Below are 19,266 nucleotides of genomic sequence, written 5' to 3'. Positions count from 1 at the left end.
CTGAAGAAGCATCAGAAACACCAGGAGAGTTTATTTATTCCCTCTGCCTCAGCCTGCTTGAATACATGGACTTTCAGCAAATAATGGGGACAATCTAATCTAAATGAATGTCTAAATCTTTAGGTCATGATCTCAAACTGTACTCGTGGAAAAAAAAAAAAAAACAACCAAGATTTTAAAACTAAAATAAAAAGGTGGGGTTTCTCAAAGAACAAGCTATCTTTCCATGGCAAACATTTAGATCCAATTCAAATATGTTTCTGAGCATCTTTTATTTGCAAAGGCCCTGTGCTTAACAGATGCCAGACATCTACCTAATGCGTCTAATGGGTCCTAAACCTGCATATAGCTCCATTCATATTTGCAGATGTAATCCTTTTGGTACAGGCTTAACCAACTAAAAATATATCTCAGTCTTTCTTTGTCCTTCATGTTCTGGACATTTTTGAAGATTTCAGGAAATTAATATCGGTTAAAATTTGGATAATAGATGAGAATATCTTCAGATATAACCTCATTGTGTTTGTAGCTTACTCTCCAGTGTTTCAGAAAAACACTTAAAAAAAAAAGACTTGAGAAAGAGAAAAAGAACGAGTGGTAGGGAGCAGCAGAGGGACAGGGAGAAGCAGACTCCTTACTGAGCAGGGAGCCTGATGTGGGGCAGGACTCAATCCCAGGATCTTAAGATCATGACTTGAGCCAAAGGCAGATGCTTAACTGACTGAGCCACCCAGGTGCCCCCAGAAAAATACTTTAAAGGAAGTGATAGAGGAAGAGCGATTGATAAAAAGTTATGATTTTCATAAGATATATCAAACATTTAACATCTGGGACTCCAAATGAAGAATATATGGTAATTCTTTGTAACTATTCTTAAAGTCTGAAATTACTTCAAAATAAAAAATTTTCTAAAATCTGTGTCAGGTTTAGGCCCAAGACTATAATGCATTTAATGTATTAAAGCAATTTTTAGCAAAAGGAGGAAGATCCCCAAACTAAACTGTGTATCACCTTTTCCATTTAAATGAGCCACTCAGGAGAAGAGACAGGCGAATTTTGGAAGGTAATATTACAGTCTTAAAGTAAGAAGAATGACAAAGTGTTTAAAAAATATTTAATTTTTAAAAAAAGAGGTAATATACTCACGGTCCAACCCTGGATGGCTGATTGTCATTAATGAGATGGATTTTGTTAATGGAGAAGAAATGGCTGATGTACAGTAATTGAATCCCTGTTGTTTAGATCTGTGACATGCCTGGGAAGTACAAAAAATTTTAAAAAATTGAAGAACAGGTTCTGAATACATCTTATTATTTCTAGATAAGCACAAAACTTTACCTTCCAGTCCAACCTAGAAAAAGACGGCAGTTCATGGGAGGGGTAACAGCACAGGCTCTATAGGCAGATACACTGGATGCAAGTCTGCCCCTGCTACTTAACAGCTGTTTAACTTCAGAGGAGTTACTTAGCTTTGAACCTTAGTTTTCTTATCTGTAAGATGGAATAATGGAGTGCCCATCCTGTACAGTGGTTTCATATCCGTCATAATACCTAATAATGTTTACTAGTACATACTTAGTAAACATCTGCTGAATGCATAATTAGATAAAAATAACTTCACTGGAAATACCAAAACACATATAGTATTGCTCTTGTTCTTCAAAAATCTAAATATCCTTTCTAGAGGTATAGGAGATACCAATAGTATTATTCTGATCTTAATGAGTTGGAAACAAAGCGGCAAGTAAAACGTTTTAAGATCAAGAGCCAGGCAGGCATTCATCTGGGAAGAAGTCTAAATCTTTCCTTTTCTAAGATCAGACTGCTCTACATGAACATGAGGGGTGCTGAAATTGGTAATTTACTGCCTTCAGTAAATTCACAGCAGCCATGTAATGCAACCAGCTGCAGAAGCTCCTATAATAATGCCCCTAGAATAGTCCACCAGCGTGTACTGGCATACTGCTGGTGGTGAGGGGCTCCCTCTCCTTCTGTTCTGAGACGGCCATTTCAAGTTGTTAGCTGACTTTACTTGTCATGAACCACCCCCTTAACAGTAGGCTAATATCTGCACATGCTCAAAAGGAAGCATTGAAAATCTGTTACTACCATGAATTCAACTCCAGTGTGCCAAAGACTTCTGATTATTTAAAGCTTGTTCCATGTGTAACCATGGAGCCTAAGGCAAACAGTTGCTATGTTTCATATACAACCGTGAGGTCTGAAAAATGAGCTCAGTGAAAGGCAGAGAGCTTTAGCAGGAAGCTGGCTGCTGGCGACTTGTCCAGATCAGAGATACCAGGAGCTCAAAAACCCACTCTGAGGCTGCACACAAGACAAAAACTGTGGGTGAGCAGAGTTCCAGAAAGGCTAATGAGCACAGGAAAGCACGAAAATGTCAGCAACTTCATCTAGAAAGACTAAATCAGAAAAGCCATTTTAGAAAGGCTTCAGCAGTAACTGATACCACTTATTAACAGACAGGGTCCACTGTCCAATTCCTAGAAATATGTTTCAGAAAAGGTTTTACATAACAATATTAAGAAAATTAAAATGTTCCCATTTCCTCATTAAAACTCTCTGACTTCAAAAATGTGGAGAAAAGCAGTGAGAGTAGCAGCCAAGAATTCTGAGGTTAACGTTGTCCAGCCAACGGCCAGTTGTGAGGCCTTCGGCAAGTGTTTCAAATGGGCATGAAGTTCTCACACACAAGGCCTTATGTGGAATCTGAAGGGATATATTGGCTCTAAGTCTAAGATTCTGTTCACAAACCCACAACTTTGGTATTTTGCCTGGTCTTACAATGGACTTCCAAAGGATTCTATACACATGAAATGCGGTTTATTCTTCAGACTCCTCACTTACCAAAGATGCACTTGGCAAGCTGTGAAAGAATTGTTTTTATTTTTCACTCTCTTTTTCTGTTACCATTAGGTTGAATAAATTTAAATCATTTGCTCCAATAAATATATTCTCCATTTTTAAAAAAAAATTTATTTTTATTTTTTAGTCATCTCTAATCAATGCAGGGCTTGAACTCCCAACCCTGAGATCAAGAGGCAGCCAAGTGCCCCTATTCTCCATCTTCTTGCTATTTTTCTTAACCCTTTCTAAAGTGTCAGGCTCAGAAGACATGGGAGATGGGGAAGGGGGAGAAGTGGCAGAATTCCTTTGTGCCTTCAAACTGATTTTCGTCCGGCCAAAATTCTCTTGGACCTTCTCGTAAGTAATACATTCATTATTAAGGTAACCCCCCAGTGTCTAATTTCTATTTGATCATATCACTGCTACGTAATGGGGTGTAACAGAACATTAAATGTCTACATAAAATCCTGTCACCAACTCAAATAACAGGCTGTTTTGACATTTTTGTTAGCTTCATTAGATATGGTTCCTTCTATTTCTACCTAAAACTCCAGTCATCTACTCAAACACAGGTGTTTAACTTTGTTGTCTGTTTAATTAGAAATGTTTCATTTGCACGTGTATCACAGAATCCTCCCAGAAATCAAGTGAAAGTTCTCTTGGCCCAAGTGGAAGATAAAGTACCAGGAGTCCAGGGTGGGAGGGTCTAAATGCTTATGATTCTAGTTCTCACGGCAAACTCCCTGAAGACCTGTGCCTGGTGGTTAGTGACAGAAAGGCCCTCGAGGGTGAGCACTGGGAAAGTCACCTGACTGGCTGAGAGAAGACCAGGCTCTCCAGTAGGGAGTTCCAGGTGAGTGCCAAGGGCAGGCATGAAGAGATCATCAGTGGGGAGGGAGTACAGATGTTTTCTGAAGATTCTGACAGTGATGGGAAGCAGAGATGAAAAACAGCCATTTTCTAGGCAATGTGAGAAGACAAAGATTTTTCTTCCCCAGGAAGGGATAGGGTTTTGAAAAATTAGGTAATTTTATGTAACAACTTCAAGACTCATTTTACTATTGGGATGATAAAAGAAGTCCTCAGGTAAGAAGGAAAAATTCAATTACACATCCTGGGTACTTTCCTTATTTAAAAACATCTGCTTTGGTGGAATATTTAAATCAGTGCAGATTAAAGGTATTCTTTAGTGTTAAGTGCTAAAAACTTGCTTTGTGCTAGACTGAGTATATGGTATAATGGGTAAGCAATCACAGCTACTAGACTACTATTAATCTAAGTCTTGCTTTTTTTGTTCCTCATGTGAGGACACATGTAGGGAAGCATAAATTTTTCCACATCAGCAGCATATATCCACTTCAGCCTTACCTGCTGATCAAGCATCCTATGTTCTCTCTGGCCTGATTCCAGATCCTCTTCTGAAAGTGACACCAAAGAGTCACCCCTTTCTTCACCACTGAAAGGGTGTCTGAGTTCTTTGGTGTTTATGGAGTTTACATCTAGGGATGAAGATGGCTTGTTTCCGGCACCAGCTCCTCCTGTCAAGCCTTCTAGGCTGAAACTGAACACAGAGTAAAGGAGTTAATTCATTCTATTTCTGAATCTCAGAAAGGAAGGAGGACATGAAACTGCTCTGGGTATATCTCCCTGCTGATATATCATTTCTATGTCATCTAGCAAAGTTATCGACAAGGGCATGGCACAAATGAGTGCCAACTATCTTTACCCCCCACAGGTGTTGGTATGCTGAGAAAGAACACTGCACTGAGATTTTCTTATCTTATTCAACTTGTTCAAATGTTGGCCATCTAAGGTCATTTTCTCAAAAATTTTTTTTTTCAATATACCATATGGATAAGACCGTAGTATCTTACTGATCTTTTATTTATGGGTGGTTTTCCTTGACCTGACGTAATTAATCTTTGCCAAAGTCTGAGCTCAGCCAATACCAAAGAATTAAATGGCACGGAGAAAAAAGATGCATAAGTAACTTTCTGAAGATAAACACAGATAAAGACTTGCCCTTGAGTCAGTTAAGTGGATCTTTACAACTTTACATTCAACTACAGTCTAGCTGACCTTTATAATTTCACAGGTACGTGTCTACTCCAGAAACCCAAGTGTTACTTATGAGTAGTATCATCTGTACATCTGGCTGGACAACAACTGCTTTACAGGTTCCCGGAGAACCGTCAATTGCAGACAGATGCATAGGCCGCCTTAAAGAATGAAATGCTGAAAAGCTACTAAGCCTAAGAGTTTTAATCTTTTGGTTTTGATACTGACCAAGAAAAGGGGGCCAACTTAGGGCATGGGATGCCTGGAATAAAGATTCTGTGGTCTGCAGAGAGAAAAAAGCGTTTTTTTTTTCGTTGTTGTTGTTTGTTTTTTGCAAACAGGAGACTACAAAGAGTAGTTAGCATCTCTCCGCCTTGGGGCACTAGCCAGAATAATCCACATGTTACAGTTGCAGTGAGAACTTCTTTAAAATAAGCAAGATTGCAAAATATAGCTGTAGCAGACCACGTTCTTAGTTACAAGCAGCTGGAAAAGCATTTGAAGGTAAACTGAAGCTATTCAGTTATCTCTGTTCAAACTGTACAGTTAGTTCTTACAAATAATTCATGTGTGCCAATCCAGAGGGCTTGTATTTGCTTTTTTTATTTCATAAATTACTTATTATGAACTGAAACCATATGCTTCTATTTTTCTCTAGTGGGTAATTTAAACAATGGATTTTGTTTTTCTTATTTCAATATGACAATAGAAATCATGATTAAATGTTAAGTAAATATGTCTCTGTGAAACTCATTTTCAATACCAGGGAGACAGGCTAAGTGAAGAAGAAATTTAGTTTTCTATTGTGAATTGTCTGTAAAGCCTGAGAAAAACCAGTCTATCATTACCCACAAAACTTAATCCTAAAAGTGTTATAGTAATTAAATCTGGCTGCTTAGTTAAGAGAAGAATATGAAACACTGAGGAATCTGTGATTTTGGAAATCTAAAGAGATTGGGGGATTTGGAAACAAAACAGAAATAAGTGCATCTTATTAGCTGCCTTGCTTCTGTCACTGTTTTCCTCAGGATGTGGGAATCCCCAGGTTCTGGAAATTAGGACAAAGCAAAACCAAACAAAGACATGATCTACTTTTTTATACCATAGATACAAGTCTGTGCAGAAAACACCAAATCTCCAGCCACTTGAGACAAATAGGATGCATCAGGGTACACCATCCACCTCCTAGTCCGTACCCCTTCAAATGGATTAGTGATGCCCATAGCAGAGGCAACTCAACACTGTGCTCACAGACAAAGCAGGCTGCCATATGCATTTGAGCCACACAGAAGCAAGCTCCCAGCCAAAAGCCCAGGTGCCATATTTTATGATTCCCCGTTTGGGGGCTGGACATGTAACAATACCATACCTTCTGTAATTAAAGTCAGCACTCAGGGCAGCAGAGTATTGCACACCAGAGGGACACCAGCTCATACTGGGGATGACATCAAAGGCAGAAACAGAAATGGAGGGAGAAAAGAGGAAACAGCAATGGGGTTATTGGGTTTGAAAAGAAAAGCCATAGTTACAGACAGATGGATTTATTTGATCATCAAAAAAAGGAACATAACATTTAGAATTTAGAAAAAGGCTAGAACAAAAACGATAGAAACTTAAAACTGCTCTACTCATACCCATCTAGACAATGTGCTGGAAATGATTATGTGAGTTTGCCACAGGGTAACAGCTCTGAACAGAGTGCTCCCTCCTCAGGTATTGTCCAGAGGCATCCCCATTACTGGAGACAGTCCCTCTGTACGCTCTGCCACACTACTCTCAGACCTCTGTGGCCACGGTGATAATCCTTAACTACACTAAACTCACCTTTGACTAAAAGGGACAATGACAAATTACACTGGGGTAGGATCAATGGGTCATGAGTTTTCTTCACATGTTTCCAGTTAGGGTCCATCTAAGCCAGAGGTCTCCTGAGTCTTTCCTAATAACGATATCCTATCAACACTCACACCCATCTTTAAACCCTACTCACTAAGTTCTTGTGATGAAGATATGCCATGTCACACTAGTCACATTTCCTTATATTTTAATGATAATGAAAGCACGTATTTTTTTTTCAAAAGAAAAGGAATTCTATGGTACTGAGTGAAAACTGTGTCTTAATTTTAGGTTTGCATCCATCTTTCCCACAAGATGAAAAAAAAAAAAAAACTCCATTTAATCATCTACTTTGATTATCTTGGCACTGGTATTTACCCTTAAGCAGGAGGGATAGAAAATCTAGGGTTGGAAATACCATGTAAATATGACTAAAAAAAAAAAAATTCAAAATATCATGTACTCTGTGAAGGTTGCTGCATCAAGTCAGGATTTTTGACCGACAAATCAAAAACCAGTTAAAAAATACACTACTACCATTTGGGGCCTTAAAAATCTAAGTGATGTATTTTTGTTTTCAGAAGGGGATAAGAGTAACATCCACTCAGCTCCCTCTGGAATCTTGCAAATGGGAAGATGTACAGACCCCAAAACCCTCTGAATACTCTGAATATACCTAATAACTTTGCTTTGTTGATAAGTGGGGGTTTCTGACAGATGAAAAGACACAAGGCAAATGGCGGGAGAATAAACAGAAAAGCTAGCCCTATGAGTGTTCTAAAAGTACATCTTTAATATCACTTAAAAATAATTTCAAGAGTAAAACACTTAAAATCAGGTTAAATTAATAGCACAAAGCTCACAAGGGCAGAAGCAGAAAGGAAAAATATGCATCTAAGACACATCTCTAGTCTGATAAACGAAATCAGACTGATTTATAATTTGCTTCTGCAAGGGAAGCAAGCCTCGATATAAGTTACAAACATGCACAAGACTAAGAAGTCCATTCTCTGAAATTATTAACTTCATTGTGAATCTCCAAACTGTTAATAAAAATTAAAAAAAAAACCCAACTTCTTAAAAACACACGTTAATCAGCAACTGAATATACATTACCAAATTATCATTCAAAAAATAAATCTCCTTCTACAGATTTAAACATCCCTCTACTCTCAGAAAGTGATAATGCTGTGAGAGAGCAGGGTGAAATTTAGGATAATGAGGATGCTGAGAGACAGGAGACAGAAGGAGGGATGTGACAACCATCCTGAGGCTCCAGGAAGGAAGCTGCAGGTGGTGCTCAAGCAGCAGCAGACCTGCCCTTCCTTCTTAACAGAGAACTCGGATCATAAGAGCAGTTTGTAGGGTTTTTATGAGAGCCTCCCAAATTTCCTCAGTTCCTCAATTAGTGGAGGTGACATTTAATGGTTCTTTGACCTTACTTTGAGAGTTCGGAAATTCTAGATTTTTAAAAAACAAATATTCTGCTCCCCACCTGTTACCACTTGTGGGAATGTTTCAACTTTACTAGCTAAGGCTTCATATAAAATTTTAAATTATACTTCACATTCTTCCTGCAGAAAAATGACTAAGGGTGAGACGGTACCTAGCTCTATCGTGAAGCTTGATCTATATACTGAGACTGTATCCAGCAACTTGTCATCTTCCACTGTCAACACATGCACGCTTTTACTAAGTTCACACTGAAGGCTTTAACGGAGAGCCAAACAAATCTCTAAAGGTCTCAGATTCTTCTGAAAGGGGCACTTAACAACGTGTTCTCCTGGGAGAACAACTCAGCTGATCCATGATTACCTGAGATTCATGAGAGTATTTGTATTCATACTCAATTTTGTGTCTGAAATCAGGCATTATAGGAAGTACCCACTGGAAAAAGACAAAGCCGGGAGGATTACTATGTGCCAGCTTCCCAAGGAAGGGCTTCAGCTCAGAACTGAAAATACCTCTTCACAAATGTCTCCCAATATGACAAGCTATGTGTAATTCCACCACCATTTCTGGATTTCTGAATTTCCGTCCCCCGCACTCCTCCCCCCCCCCCCCCAAATAATGGAAGGAAAGGTCACTAATGATGACTTCTGAACAAGCAGAGTAAAACTCAGTATCTGAAAAGCAAATTGGCACTTTTTGGCTAGAAAGGACTATTCAGCTTATAAATTACTAATTTCTAGTTTCAAAATGTTACCTGACAAAAAATAATTAAGGAATTCAAAGACTGTGAGATGAGCTAATGTGCCTTGTTTTCAGAAATGACTGCATCAACAATGGAGTGGTCAGTGGGCCTAGTTGTGTCGAAAATGTGTTAGGGCCTGTGTGCCAGCACACAATTTTTTTCTTCTTCCCCCTTTTCTGGGGGTGGGGGAGGAGGAAGAAATAGTACTCCCCAGGGTCCCTCAGGCACAATCAATGTGCCTTTGAATTCTCCTAGGGAGAGTTATCACAGTGATATCTGAACACCAGTAAGTACAAGACAGAAAAAACATTAACAAAATTTTTTTAAAGATAAAAATAGAAAACTTCAGATTCATGAAACCATTTCATATGCAAATGAACATCAGAAAGTAATAAATACCTATATTTTATTTGCTTGAAGCAGATGTGGCATTTTAAAAATAATCATGTTTAATCATGGCTTAAGCAAAATGAGATGCTTGTTAGTATAAGCTCAGAGGCAACACAGTTAGTCCATCAAGTTAGTGAACTCTGTACCTTCTCCTATGAATGGGAGGTCTCCTGACAACATCCCCAAGAACTCGCAATGAACTGAAAATGAATGGTGGAAGAGGTCAGTGTTGAGATGAAACACAATGAACACAAATGCATGAAGCATACAGACATCACAAAGGGGGAGACTCAGGCCACAGAGATATGGAGAAACAGTACAGGAAGGCAGGAATGAAAGAATGTGGAGTTAGAAACACAGGAGAACCAAAAAGGCCTGGCAGCCTGACAATTTCTGGGGAGGATCACTCTGCTCCCTCCTTGCTCCAAAGAGGTAATCATATGGCAAGGAATGAGGTTTATTAACTCATACAAGTAAAAGGATTTTAAAAAGGCCATTCAAAGCTTTAAAAGAATTTCTTAAGGCTTTAAAACTCAGGTTACATTATATGCAGATTAAGCATTAGCTAAACCAATAATTCCAGTCCATCCACCATCTCCAGAGGCACTGGGGCAGTGGTGAGAGCGATGGCCAGTGCTAGACTCAAACAGGAGATGTCATGATATTACACAGGTTGCAAATATGAATAATTAAGTGAAAGGGTTCTAGTCTTCATTGTCTTAAGAGCACCATGTAATCTTGGGCAAATCATTCAGTTTGAGCTTTAATTTCCTCATCTGGGCTAGAAGATCCATAGTCACAGCCAACTCTGAAATCAAAGTCACAGTGACAGGATCCATAGTGGGTTATAAAGAAAAATGGATTGTATTTATAAACTCTCATTTCTTGATGCCGTTATCAACTTTGACAGAATGTCCTGTCAAGAGGCTACTCTTGACTCAGGAAAAGAATTCCACCATAGGGATCATTCCCCACATCCTTATTTACTTATTTTTTTAACTAGTATGAATGCTTTTTTAAAAAAGGTACAGTGTGAAAAAGCTGGGAAGGAAGGCTAAAAAAACTGTTTATATAATTTATGCTTTCAAATGTACATAAAAACTATCCAGGAGATAGATTTTAAAAATAGCATCCTGCACTCTACCAAAGAATAATATGGAATCACAGAAAAGGCACTTAACTAGGAGACCAGAAACCTAGATTCTACTGACCTCACTCGGTAAGTGATATCAACTATTGGCAGCAGTCTTATCTGCACAAATGCAGACAATGCCACCTGATTCAGCATTCGGACTGGAAAATCAGATGGGATACTGTGTTATTAAACACGTCCAAGAGGAGTAGCACATGAGGAAAGTGTAAGGTATTGCTGGGAGCTCCATGAAGGTGGGGACTCTGGCTCATTCACCTGTGTCTCTAGAACCTAGAAATGTCTGGCATGTAGTGGGTGTTCAATATATTCTGGCTGAATAAAAGAATAAACGAGTGAATGTCAGCAGATAACACATACCTATAGTTTTGAAATCTGAGCCATGTTTAAGGAAGTAGAGGAATTAAAAAAAAAAAAAAAAAAAAAAAAAAAAAAAAAAGCCCTAACCGTCCCAGGTGAGGTTTGTCACACCACCTGTTTTAAAACAACAGTCAGCCTGCTCCCTTAGCTTTTCCTCCTCAAGAAAGTAGCTCTGGAGTAGGCACAACTATACATACAGCAGGCATCATGGCATTTGTTTGCTGGAGTGAAAACCGTCTGCTTAAGTTCGTGTAAGCAGCCTCTGGTCAGAAGGCACAACTCCACACTACCCTCTGATAGCCTGCTTCCAAACTGAACGGCTGAGACTGGGTCACGTGTAAACACGTCCCTAACAACTGGAGGATATGTGGAAAAATATCAACCATTCAATGATACTGAAGGATTCTTTTGCTCTTTTATGATTAAATAATCATTTCAACTCTGTCAAAACTTTCTGCATTAGAAATGGACAGCAATTCTCAGGAAGCACGTTGAAAACATAGTGTTAAGACTAACATTTCATGTTTAGTTTTTAATCTGAAATTGATAGGACACTATTCCCTCCACAAGTTTTTAATCTATGAATTTTATTAACAAATGACTATAAGCATTAAATACCCACCATGTAACAGACCTACTTCACTTGCAGTATTTAGAATTATAAATATTCTGAAAGGCAGGTATTTTCCAGATGAGAAAATTAAAGCCCAGAGGAATCAAGTAACTTGCCCATGCAAATCTATCTATATAATGAGTTAACAGAGCTGGGGTTTGAACACAGGTTTTCCTGATCCCAAAGCCCATCTGCTTTTTTCCATACCACGGTGTCTCCTAAATTTTTTTTTTTTTTTTTTTTTTTTTTTACCACAATAACACCAAGTCACAGCATCAGAAGCAAGCAGACACTGAGAAATGAAACCAACAGCCCCCGCCAGGTCCACCTCACCTGCGCTGGTTCATTTCAGCATCACTGGCCGCGTTCTTCCCAGGACCCCAGCTGTGCCTCCGGAAAGGGGACAGCGAGCGCATGGAGCTCCTCAGCACAGAGCAGTTCGCAGGCACCTCGGTGATGCTGTCCATCTCCTCCTCCTCCATCTCACCTGAGCCGGCAGCTTCACCCTCGCTCTCTCGACCCTCAGCTCCCACCCCATGGCTGTAGAAGCTGTCAAGACACTGCTGATCTCTGGACCTGTTCAAATTTGAAATCTGGGGGAGGGATACATCACTGCCATGAGAAGAATGTCGATCCAAGGAAGCTGTGTCGTCAGTGGAAGAACTGGATCCAGTGATATCACAGACCAACTGCTCTTCCTCGGGCTGTCATGGAGAGAAAATATGCACAGCTGAAAATGGCAAGGCGTCGTAATTCCCGAACCAGGAGTGGCTTCCTGGTGGCTGCACAGTGGGTAGGATGGGCAAGACCCCAATTGGCATCAAACAGGTGTTTCCTTTATGAAAGCATGGTCACAGTTGGATTCAAATAGCCCCTGATGAAGGTGTGGTCTAGGTCTGTGCTCTTTCTACCCTCTTATTAGAGGTACACAGACCATTCCTTTCTTACAGCGGAAAAGCATCCAACCCAGGTTCAGGTTGGTTGCATAGGCCAATACCACCAACTGAAACAAAGAGAACTTATGTACCTAGGCTTTCTGCTGTGTGAAAACTCTAAATTCATATCCTATTAGGTTTAATTTTTCCCACAAGCTTGAACTAAAAACACGGGTGACTGCTTGGTTGCCATAATGTTCTGAAGTTAATAGTCCAAAAGCAAGTCTGTAATTATTTTAAGAGGCCTTTTGAAAAATGCAGAATAGCTTATAACCCAATCTAAAATCTGCCACGAAAGCCCACATTCTGGGCCATGAATGTCTACATGGAAGAAATCTATTCATTTCACTGGGAATTGGCAGTGTTATCAAGCCAAATCGAACATAAAATAATCAGTCCTGGCAACGGAGTCTTTAGTAAGTGATGATGCTCTTTCCCTGGTCAAACTCTGGAGCCTAAGAGAAAAGTACATTTTGATCCCAGTAGCCCTGACATTCTCTGTTTCCACAAACACCAGAGCACATAATTGGATAGGTGAGGGAAAGATGAGCATCCTGATGCTCAGAAGATGAATTTATCTGGAAGATACATAGAAGTGTCTAGAAGATGCATGATCACACTCTTGAATTTGGGCACTGAACTCTTAACATCTTTATTGTGTTCTTCTAGGTCAGGGAGCAGGGACTAGGGAAAGGCATTCTGTGGTTTATTTTTCCTTCTTTCCAGTCTAATCAAAGTTTTAATTTAATTAAGAGTGAAGAAACTTACAGTTCTTTGAGAAAGCTTTTAATAATTATGAGAACTAATGAGCCTTTTAGCTTTGGAATAGAAAATAAGACCTAAAAAAAAAAAAAAAAAAAAGAAAAGAAAAGAAGACCTATTCAAGAAGGAGAGTATTTTCAAATATTTACAGTAACACTTCAAAAGCATTCTCCTCCAGCTCATATGATCTTTTTTTTTCACTCTGTGGCATCCAGTTTCCTCATTTAATTGATCTGAAAATGATGGTAAAGGATGAGACTAATAGGGAGATGTGGGGGTCACTAGGTCACTAGGACTCAGTCCTTCCCAATACACAGGTGGTGAACAGCAAGAACAAGATGTGAACTCAGGCAGATTTCAACTACAACTGCCCTGTTCTGTTCCCCTCATTATCTTTAAAAAAAAATCCTGCAAGGGGCGGAGGGTGCCTAGGTGGCTTAGTCAGTTAAGGGTCTGCCTTGGGCTCAGGTCATGATCCCAGGGTCCTGGGATGGAGCCCTGTGTCAGGTTCCCCGCTCAGGGTGGGGCAGGGGCGGGGCAAGAGAGTCTGCTTCTTCCTCTCCCTCTGCCCCTCTGCCTGCTCATGCTCTGCCCCCACCCCCAATGAATAAATAAATATATATTTTTAACAATTTTATTTATTTATTCATGGCAGGGGCAGGGGGGCAGATGCTCAACTGCTGAGCCACCCAGGCATCCCAAATGAAAAAATCTAAAAAAAAATTCCTGCAAGGACAAGATCTTGAAGTTCTGTGTTCCCTCCACTGGGTCACATCATAAAGTAAAACAATGTTTTAACCAAGTAGATTCTAAAATAGGGTAGGTATTATTTTAAAATAAAATCATCAACCATTCTTTTTAAGTTAGTGGGGATTAACTTGCACGTGTAATAAGCATCTATCTTCTAGTAAGACATTAAAACAAGCTGGGAAAATTACTGGTGGCCTGTTTGTACACACTTTAAAAAAGGATAACTCTGTGTAGCATATATCCTCAACAGTGTTGATCCCGGTGTGTGCTAGAACATCTGTGTACTTTTAACTCTGATAAGCCAAACCAAGCCCTTAAAAACTAAATAACCAGGGAGTTTTCACAGTAAATACCTGAGTTCTTTAGTCCTTGCACTCCTAGTAAGAATGAAGCTCACACTAATATTACGCTCAAGTTTTTTTTTTTAATTGTACCTTATTTTTTAAAGACTTTATTTATTTATTCATAAGAAACACACAGAGAGAGGCAGACACAGGCAGAGGGAAAGGCAGGTTCCCTACAGTGAGCCCGATGCAGGACTCAATCCCAGGACCCCAGGATCATGCCCTGAGCATGATCAACCACTGAGCCACCCAGGTGCCCCTTTATTGTATTCAATTCTTATTATGAGCTTGTGGTTATTACTTGAAAAAGGGAAAAACAAGACAAAATCAGTAACTGAGGTAAGTCTTCATTTCTAAGTATTGAGGCAAATGGTTTTTCTTTAATGCTAGATCAAATCTAAAAGAACGCTCTAAATTACTTTTCCCCCAAGACTTATGTGCTCTCAAAAGAATTTCCCAGCTTTATCATGTCTTTATACTATCCTGGCAGAATAGAAAGCAGTCAGGGGTGCAACCAGAAACTAGGAATATGGTCCTAGTCTTTCTATAGCTAGGTATGTAGCCACTTTCTCAATTTGTCTATCTAAGATGATGATCTTTTAGATCTAAAGATACTAGACCTTACCAAAGGCTGTTACAAATTACTATTTTAATAGTGAATAGAGAGGAAACAAGTGGGGTTTTTAAGTGTTTGGATTTTTTTTTTTTTATTCCCTTCCAGTCCCTGGATTTATTAGTGCTTTAGTTCTTAGGAGAACCGTTACTTTCACCATTCTCCACACTCCTCAGAGAAAGTACCAGGACTGAGAATACTGTTTTTCCATTTATATATCAGAAGGGGGAAAAGTTCTGGCTGGTTGTCTGGCTGGTTCTGGCTGGTTGTCACATAATAGACTGTTCCATGCCTAATATTTGAAGCCATTCTTAATAGTTTTTGAATTATGTACTGGTCTTTCTTTGAGACTTCTTTTCTCTTAAAACGTCTGCTAATTAAATGACTTTCAGAGACTTAGAATATTAGTCCTGATTGTCTGGAGAAAAGGTGCCACGGGATCAACTTAACTAGCACATTTAAAAAAAATATGGTTTTGACTCCATGTAAATCAAATGCACTAGTTACACTGATCCCCTGGCACCATTATGACTGTTACTTAGATATACATGCAATGTGACTATTCCATAAATGTGAGTAATGGTTATTTACTAGATATTCACCACATGGGAGGCTCTGCACTAAGTGATGTAGATGTGTTTGTTCTTTTAATATTTGATTTAGATTTTTTTAAAGATTTTATTTATTTATTCATGAGAGACAGAGAGAGAGAGAGAGAGGCAGAGATACAGAGGGAGAAGTAGGCCCTCTGTGGGGAGTCTGATGCAGAACTCAATCTCAGGACCCTGGGATCATAACCTGAGCTGAAGGCAGACACTGAGCCACGCAGGAACCCTGATTTTGGTAGATATTCTTATTCTCATTTTATACATGAAACAACTGAGGTCCAGTGAGGTTACATAATAAGATTCTAATTTAACTGGTCTGGAGTAAAGGCCAGATTATTTTTCTTCTTCTTAAAGTGATGATAAAATGTTTTAAAAAATTAAGATCAACTCCAGTCCTAAATGTAAAAGCTAAAATTATCAATGTCCTAAAGGAAAACAACTTGACTAGGGGCAGACAAATCAGTAACAGAAGAGGACACAGGTAATAGCAATGGCCATAAAAAGTGGATGAATTATACTTCACCAAAATTCTAAACATTCAGTATATCAAGACACATTCATGAAAGCAAATAGGGAAGCCATGCACTGAAAGAAAATATTTGCAAAACATAAATCTAACAAATGACTGGTATCCAGGATACATATACACAATTCCTACTTCTCAACAAAAAGACAAACCAATTTCTTTTAATGTGCAAGAAACATGAACAAGACATTCCACAAAGGAAGATACACAAGTGGCCAATAAACACACGAAAATGTCTTTAAGAGTATCACTGGTTGTCAAGGAAATGCAAATCAAAACGGTAAGAGCTACCACTACATGCACACCAGAAATGCTAAAGTCAAAACAAAACAATCACACATGTTGATAGGATCATGGAGCAACCAAAACTCTCATACATTGCTAGTGAGAATGGAAAATGATACAATCACTTTGGAAAAGGTCTGGCAATTTTTTATAAGACTAAACCTACAGCCACCATACGATTCATCAGTTCCTTTCATCTACCCAAGAGAAATAAGAACATTTATATTACATTCCTATGAAGCTCTGAAATAAGGAAAAGTAACCTGTGACAGGAAAAAATTTAAACAGTTATTGCCTCCAGGGGGTTGGAGAGGAGACAGAGAAGGGACATAAGGAAACTTTCCAAAGTGAAGTAATAGCCTGATCCAAATGGGGGTTTGGGTTACAAAGATGAATGAACTTGTTAAAAGTCGCTGAGGTGCAGCTATTATGGGAAACAGTATGTAGATTTCTCAAAAAATTAAAACTAGAACTGCTCTATATATTCTAGCAATATCCCATTTCTAGGTATATATCCAAAGGAAATAAAGCCACTGTCCTGAAGAAGTATCTGCACTCCCATGTTCACAGCAGCATTATTCAAAGTAGCCAAGACATGAAAACATCTTAAGTGTCCATGAACAGCTGAACAGGTAAAGAAAATATTATTCAGAGTTAAAAAAAGAAGGAAATCCCACCATTTACAACAACAGGGATGGACCTTGAGGGCAACATGTTAAATGAAATAAGCCAGGCAAAGACCACTTTTACATGATCTCACTTCTTTATGGAATTCAGAAATGGTAACTCATAATAACAGAGAGTAGAACAGTGCTTCCCTGGGGATGGAGGGTAGGGGAGAGGGGGAGATGTTAAAAGGAACAAACCCTCAGGAGACAAATAAATGCTGAAGACCTGATGTACAGCAGGATGACTACAGTTACTAATAATGTACTGTATACATGAAATTTGCTAGGAAAGTAAATCTCAAGTGTTCTTACCACCTCCACAAAAAAGTAACTGGGAGGTGATAGATACTTTGGTCTCATTGTGGTTAGCATTTCACAATGTAGGTCTATCAAAGCATCATCTTGTACACTTTGAATATGTACTATTTTTGTCAATTATAACTCAATAAAGCTGAGGGAAAAGTCACTGAATGGTAGCCTTCACACCGTGCATTTCACGGTGTATAGATTTTATAAAAAATAAAAAACTATGAACACATGAATTCTAAGTATTTGGGGGGTAAAAGTGGATTGTTAATCGAATTCAGCAATTAGACGGACAGGTGTGTAGAAAAAAGATGGACAGATGCACATGTGTGTAACAAAGCAAATATAATAAGGTAATGGTAGAATCGAGGTGGTGGGTGTTCACTGTATAGCTCTTCCAACTTCCCTGTGTTTCAGCATCTTCTCAATAAAATACTGGGGGAAAATGCCCTACTGGCTCTCTTCACCAACAATTATACTAGATAGGGAATATACAGGTACAGAGAGAGGGGTAATCATTATGTAAAAAATATATATATATATTATATATTTGTATATGTATATTCTATAAATACATATGTATATAGATATAAAAACAACTATGCACTTTCTATCTTACTACTACACCTTAAGGAATGTTTGATATTGTCAAAATACTAGTTCCTTAATTTTAATAATTTACTCATTAAATTGTTGTCTATAAGACACAAGGCATTCTGCTATGTGCCTTGGAAAATAACAGCTCACATTCTGAACACCTAATATTGCCAACTGTTTAATCCATTTGTGTGTGATAATTTATTTAAGAATCTAAGCATGTGATAGCAAGCTGTTTTACAGTTCGAAATTATAATAATTTTCAATACTTGTGCATGAACGATAATAGTTTTCTGATTTGGATTCTATAAGTATAATCACTTTTTTTTTTATTTGTTTTTATTTGTTTTTTATTTATTTATGATAGTCACACAGAGAGAGAGAGAGAGAGAGAGGTGCAGAGACATAGGCAGAGGGAGAAGCAGGCCCCATGCACCGGGAGCCCGACGTGGGATTCGATCCCGAGTCTCCAGGATCGCGCCCTGGGCCAAAGGCAGGCGCCAAACCGCTGCGCCACCCAGGGATCCCAAGTATAATCACTTTTATCCTTGAAAGGCTAAAAAACTTTTTTGGCTTGATGATCAAGTACTTGAGAGCAAACTATAGCAGATGAAAGAAAGGATGTTCCCTTAAGGTTTAGCATCTTGGGGAGTTACTCTGATTTTTTAATTTGTGGGTACATTTTATGACTCGCAGAAAAAATAAGGTGTCAGGGCTTTATTTTATCTAAATCTCTTTGGGGAGAGACTGCAACTATCAGTATTTTCGTGGACCTCAATTAACCTTTTGGATAACAGGGTGACCAAGATTATACATTTTATGATCACTCTTTCTTTGCTAGTGCCAAGAAATATCCCAGGATTTCTTCCTACTTTAAAAACAAAACCTAGGGGCGCCTGGGGGCTCAGTGGTTGACTGTCTAATCTTTAAAAAATCTGAATTTTACACTGGTCATCTATGAAGACCTTAGAACTAACAAACATTCACTGGTATCCATTCACCCATTGTGAATATTCACAAAGTGAATATCACTTTGTCAAATATTCACTGGTATCCATTCACCCATTGTGAATATTCACAAAGTGAATATCACTTTGTCATCACAAAGCTCCTCTCATCCAAGAGTCATATTTATTGAAGGTATGCTGAATGGAAGCAGAAGGTTAAGGTGAAGAGTTTGTGACAAATGCAGCAGACTACTAAAGAGACCTCTGTGATGCCAGAGTCACACACACAGCTGTAGGAAGTGACCTAACGCACCACTCATAGTTCACAGAAAAGAGTGTTGTGATGTCTTGCCCAGGGATGACTTTTTAGAGATGGGAGAGGGGAAAGCACTTCAGGACAGGATGTTTCACAGCACACCCTGTGGGGCTGTCCACCGAGGCAGACAGAGAGGGACACTG

The 19,266-nt window shown here is 38.9% G+C and overlaps 1 protein-coding gene across 11 annotated transcripts in view; it reads right to left on the bottom strand.

Annotated features, from left to right (window-relative positions):
* The window catches only part of AKAP13 (A-kinase anchoring protein 13), a 325,195-nt gene that overhangs the window by 67,257 nt on the left and 238,672 nt on the right, over window positions 1-19,266 (bottom strand). For 7 of the 11 annotated variants that reach the window (XM_041751826.1, XM_041751825.1, XM_041751827.1 and 4 more), the window contains 5 exons: window positions 11,800-12,170; window positions 9,490-9,543; window positions 6,293-6,358; window positions 4,234-4,426; window positions 1,147-1,255 (listed from right to left, as the gene is read on the bottom strand). In XM_041751826.1, coding sequence (XP_041607760.1) covers window positions 1,147-1,255; window positions 4,234-4,426; window positions 6,293-6,358; window positions 9,490-9,543; window positions 11,800-12,170 — 793 coding nt within the window. The remainder of the gene's footprint in view (window positions 1-1,146; window positions 1,256-4,233; window positions 4,427-6,292; window positions 6,359-9,489; window positions 9,544-11,799; window positions 12,171-19,266) is intronic. The other 4 variants (XM_041751830.1, XM_041751834.1, XM_041751831.1 and 1 more) reach the window with 2 other exon arrangements.

This window comes from Vulpes lagopus, chromosome 4 (genome assembly GCF_018345385.1).
Source record: "Vulpes lagopus strain Blue_001 chromosome 4, ASM1834538v1, whole genome shotgun sequence".
Classification (NCBI taxonomy): domain Eukaryota; kingdom Metazoa; phylum Chordata; class Mammalia; order Carnivora; family Canidae; genus Vulpes; species Vulpes lagopus.
The sequence above is the reverse complement of the archived record's forward strand: the minus strand, read 5'-3'. Positions and strand labels throughout refer to the sequence as shown.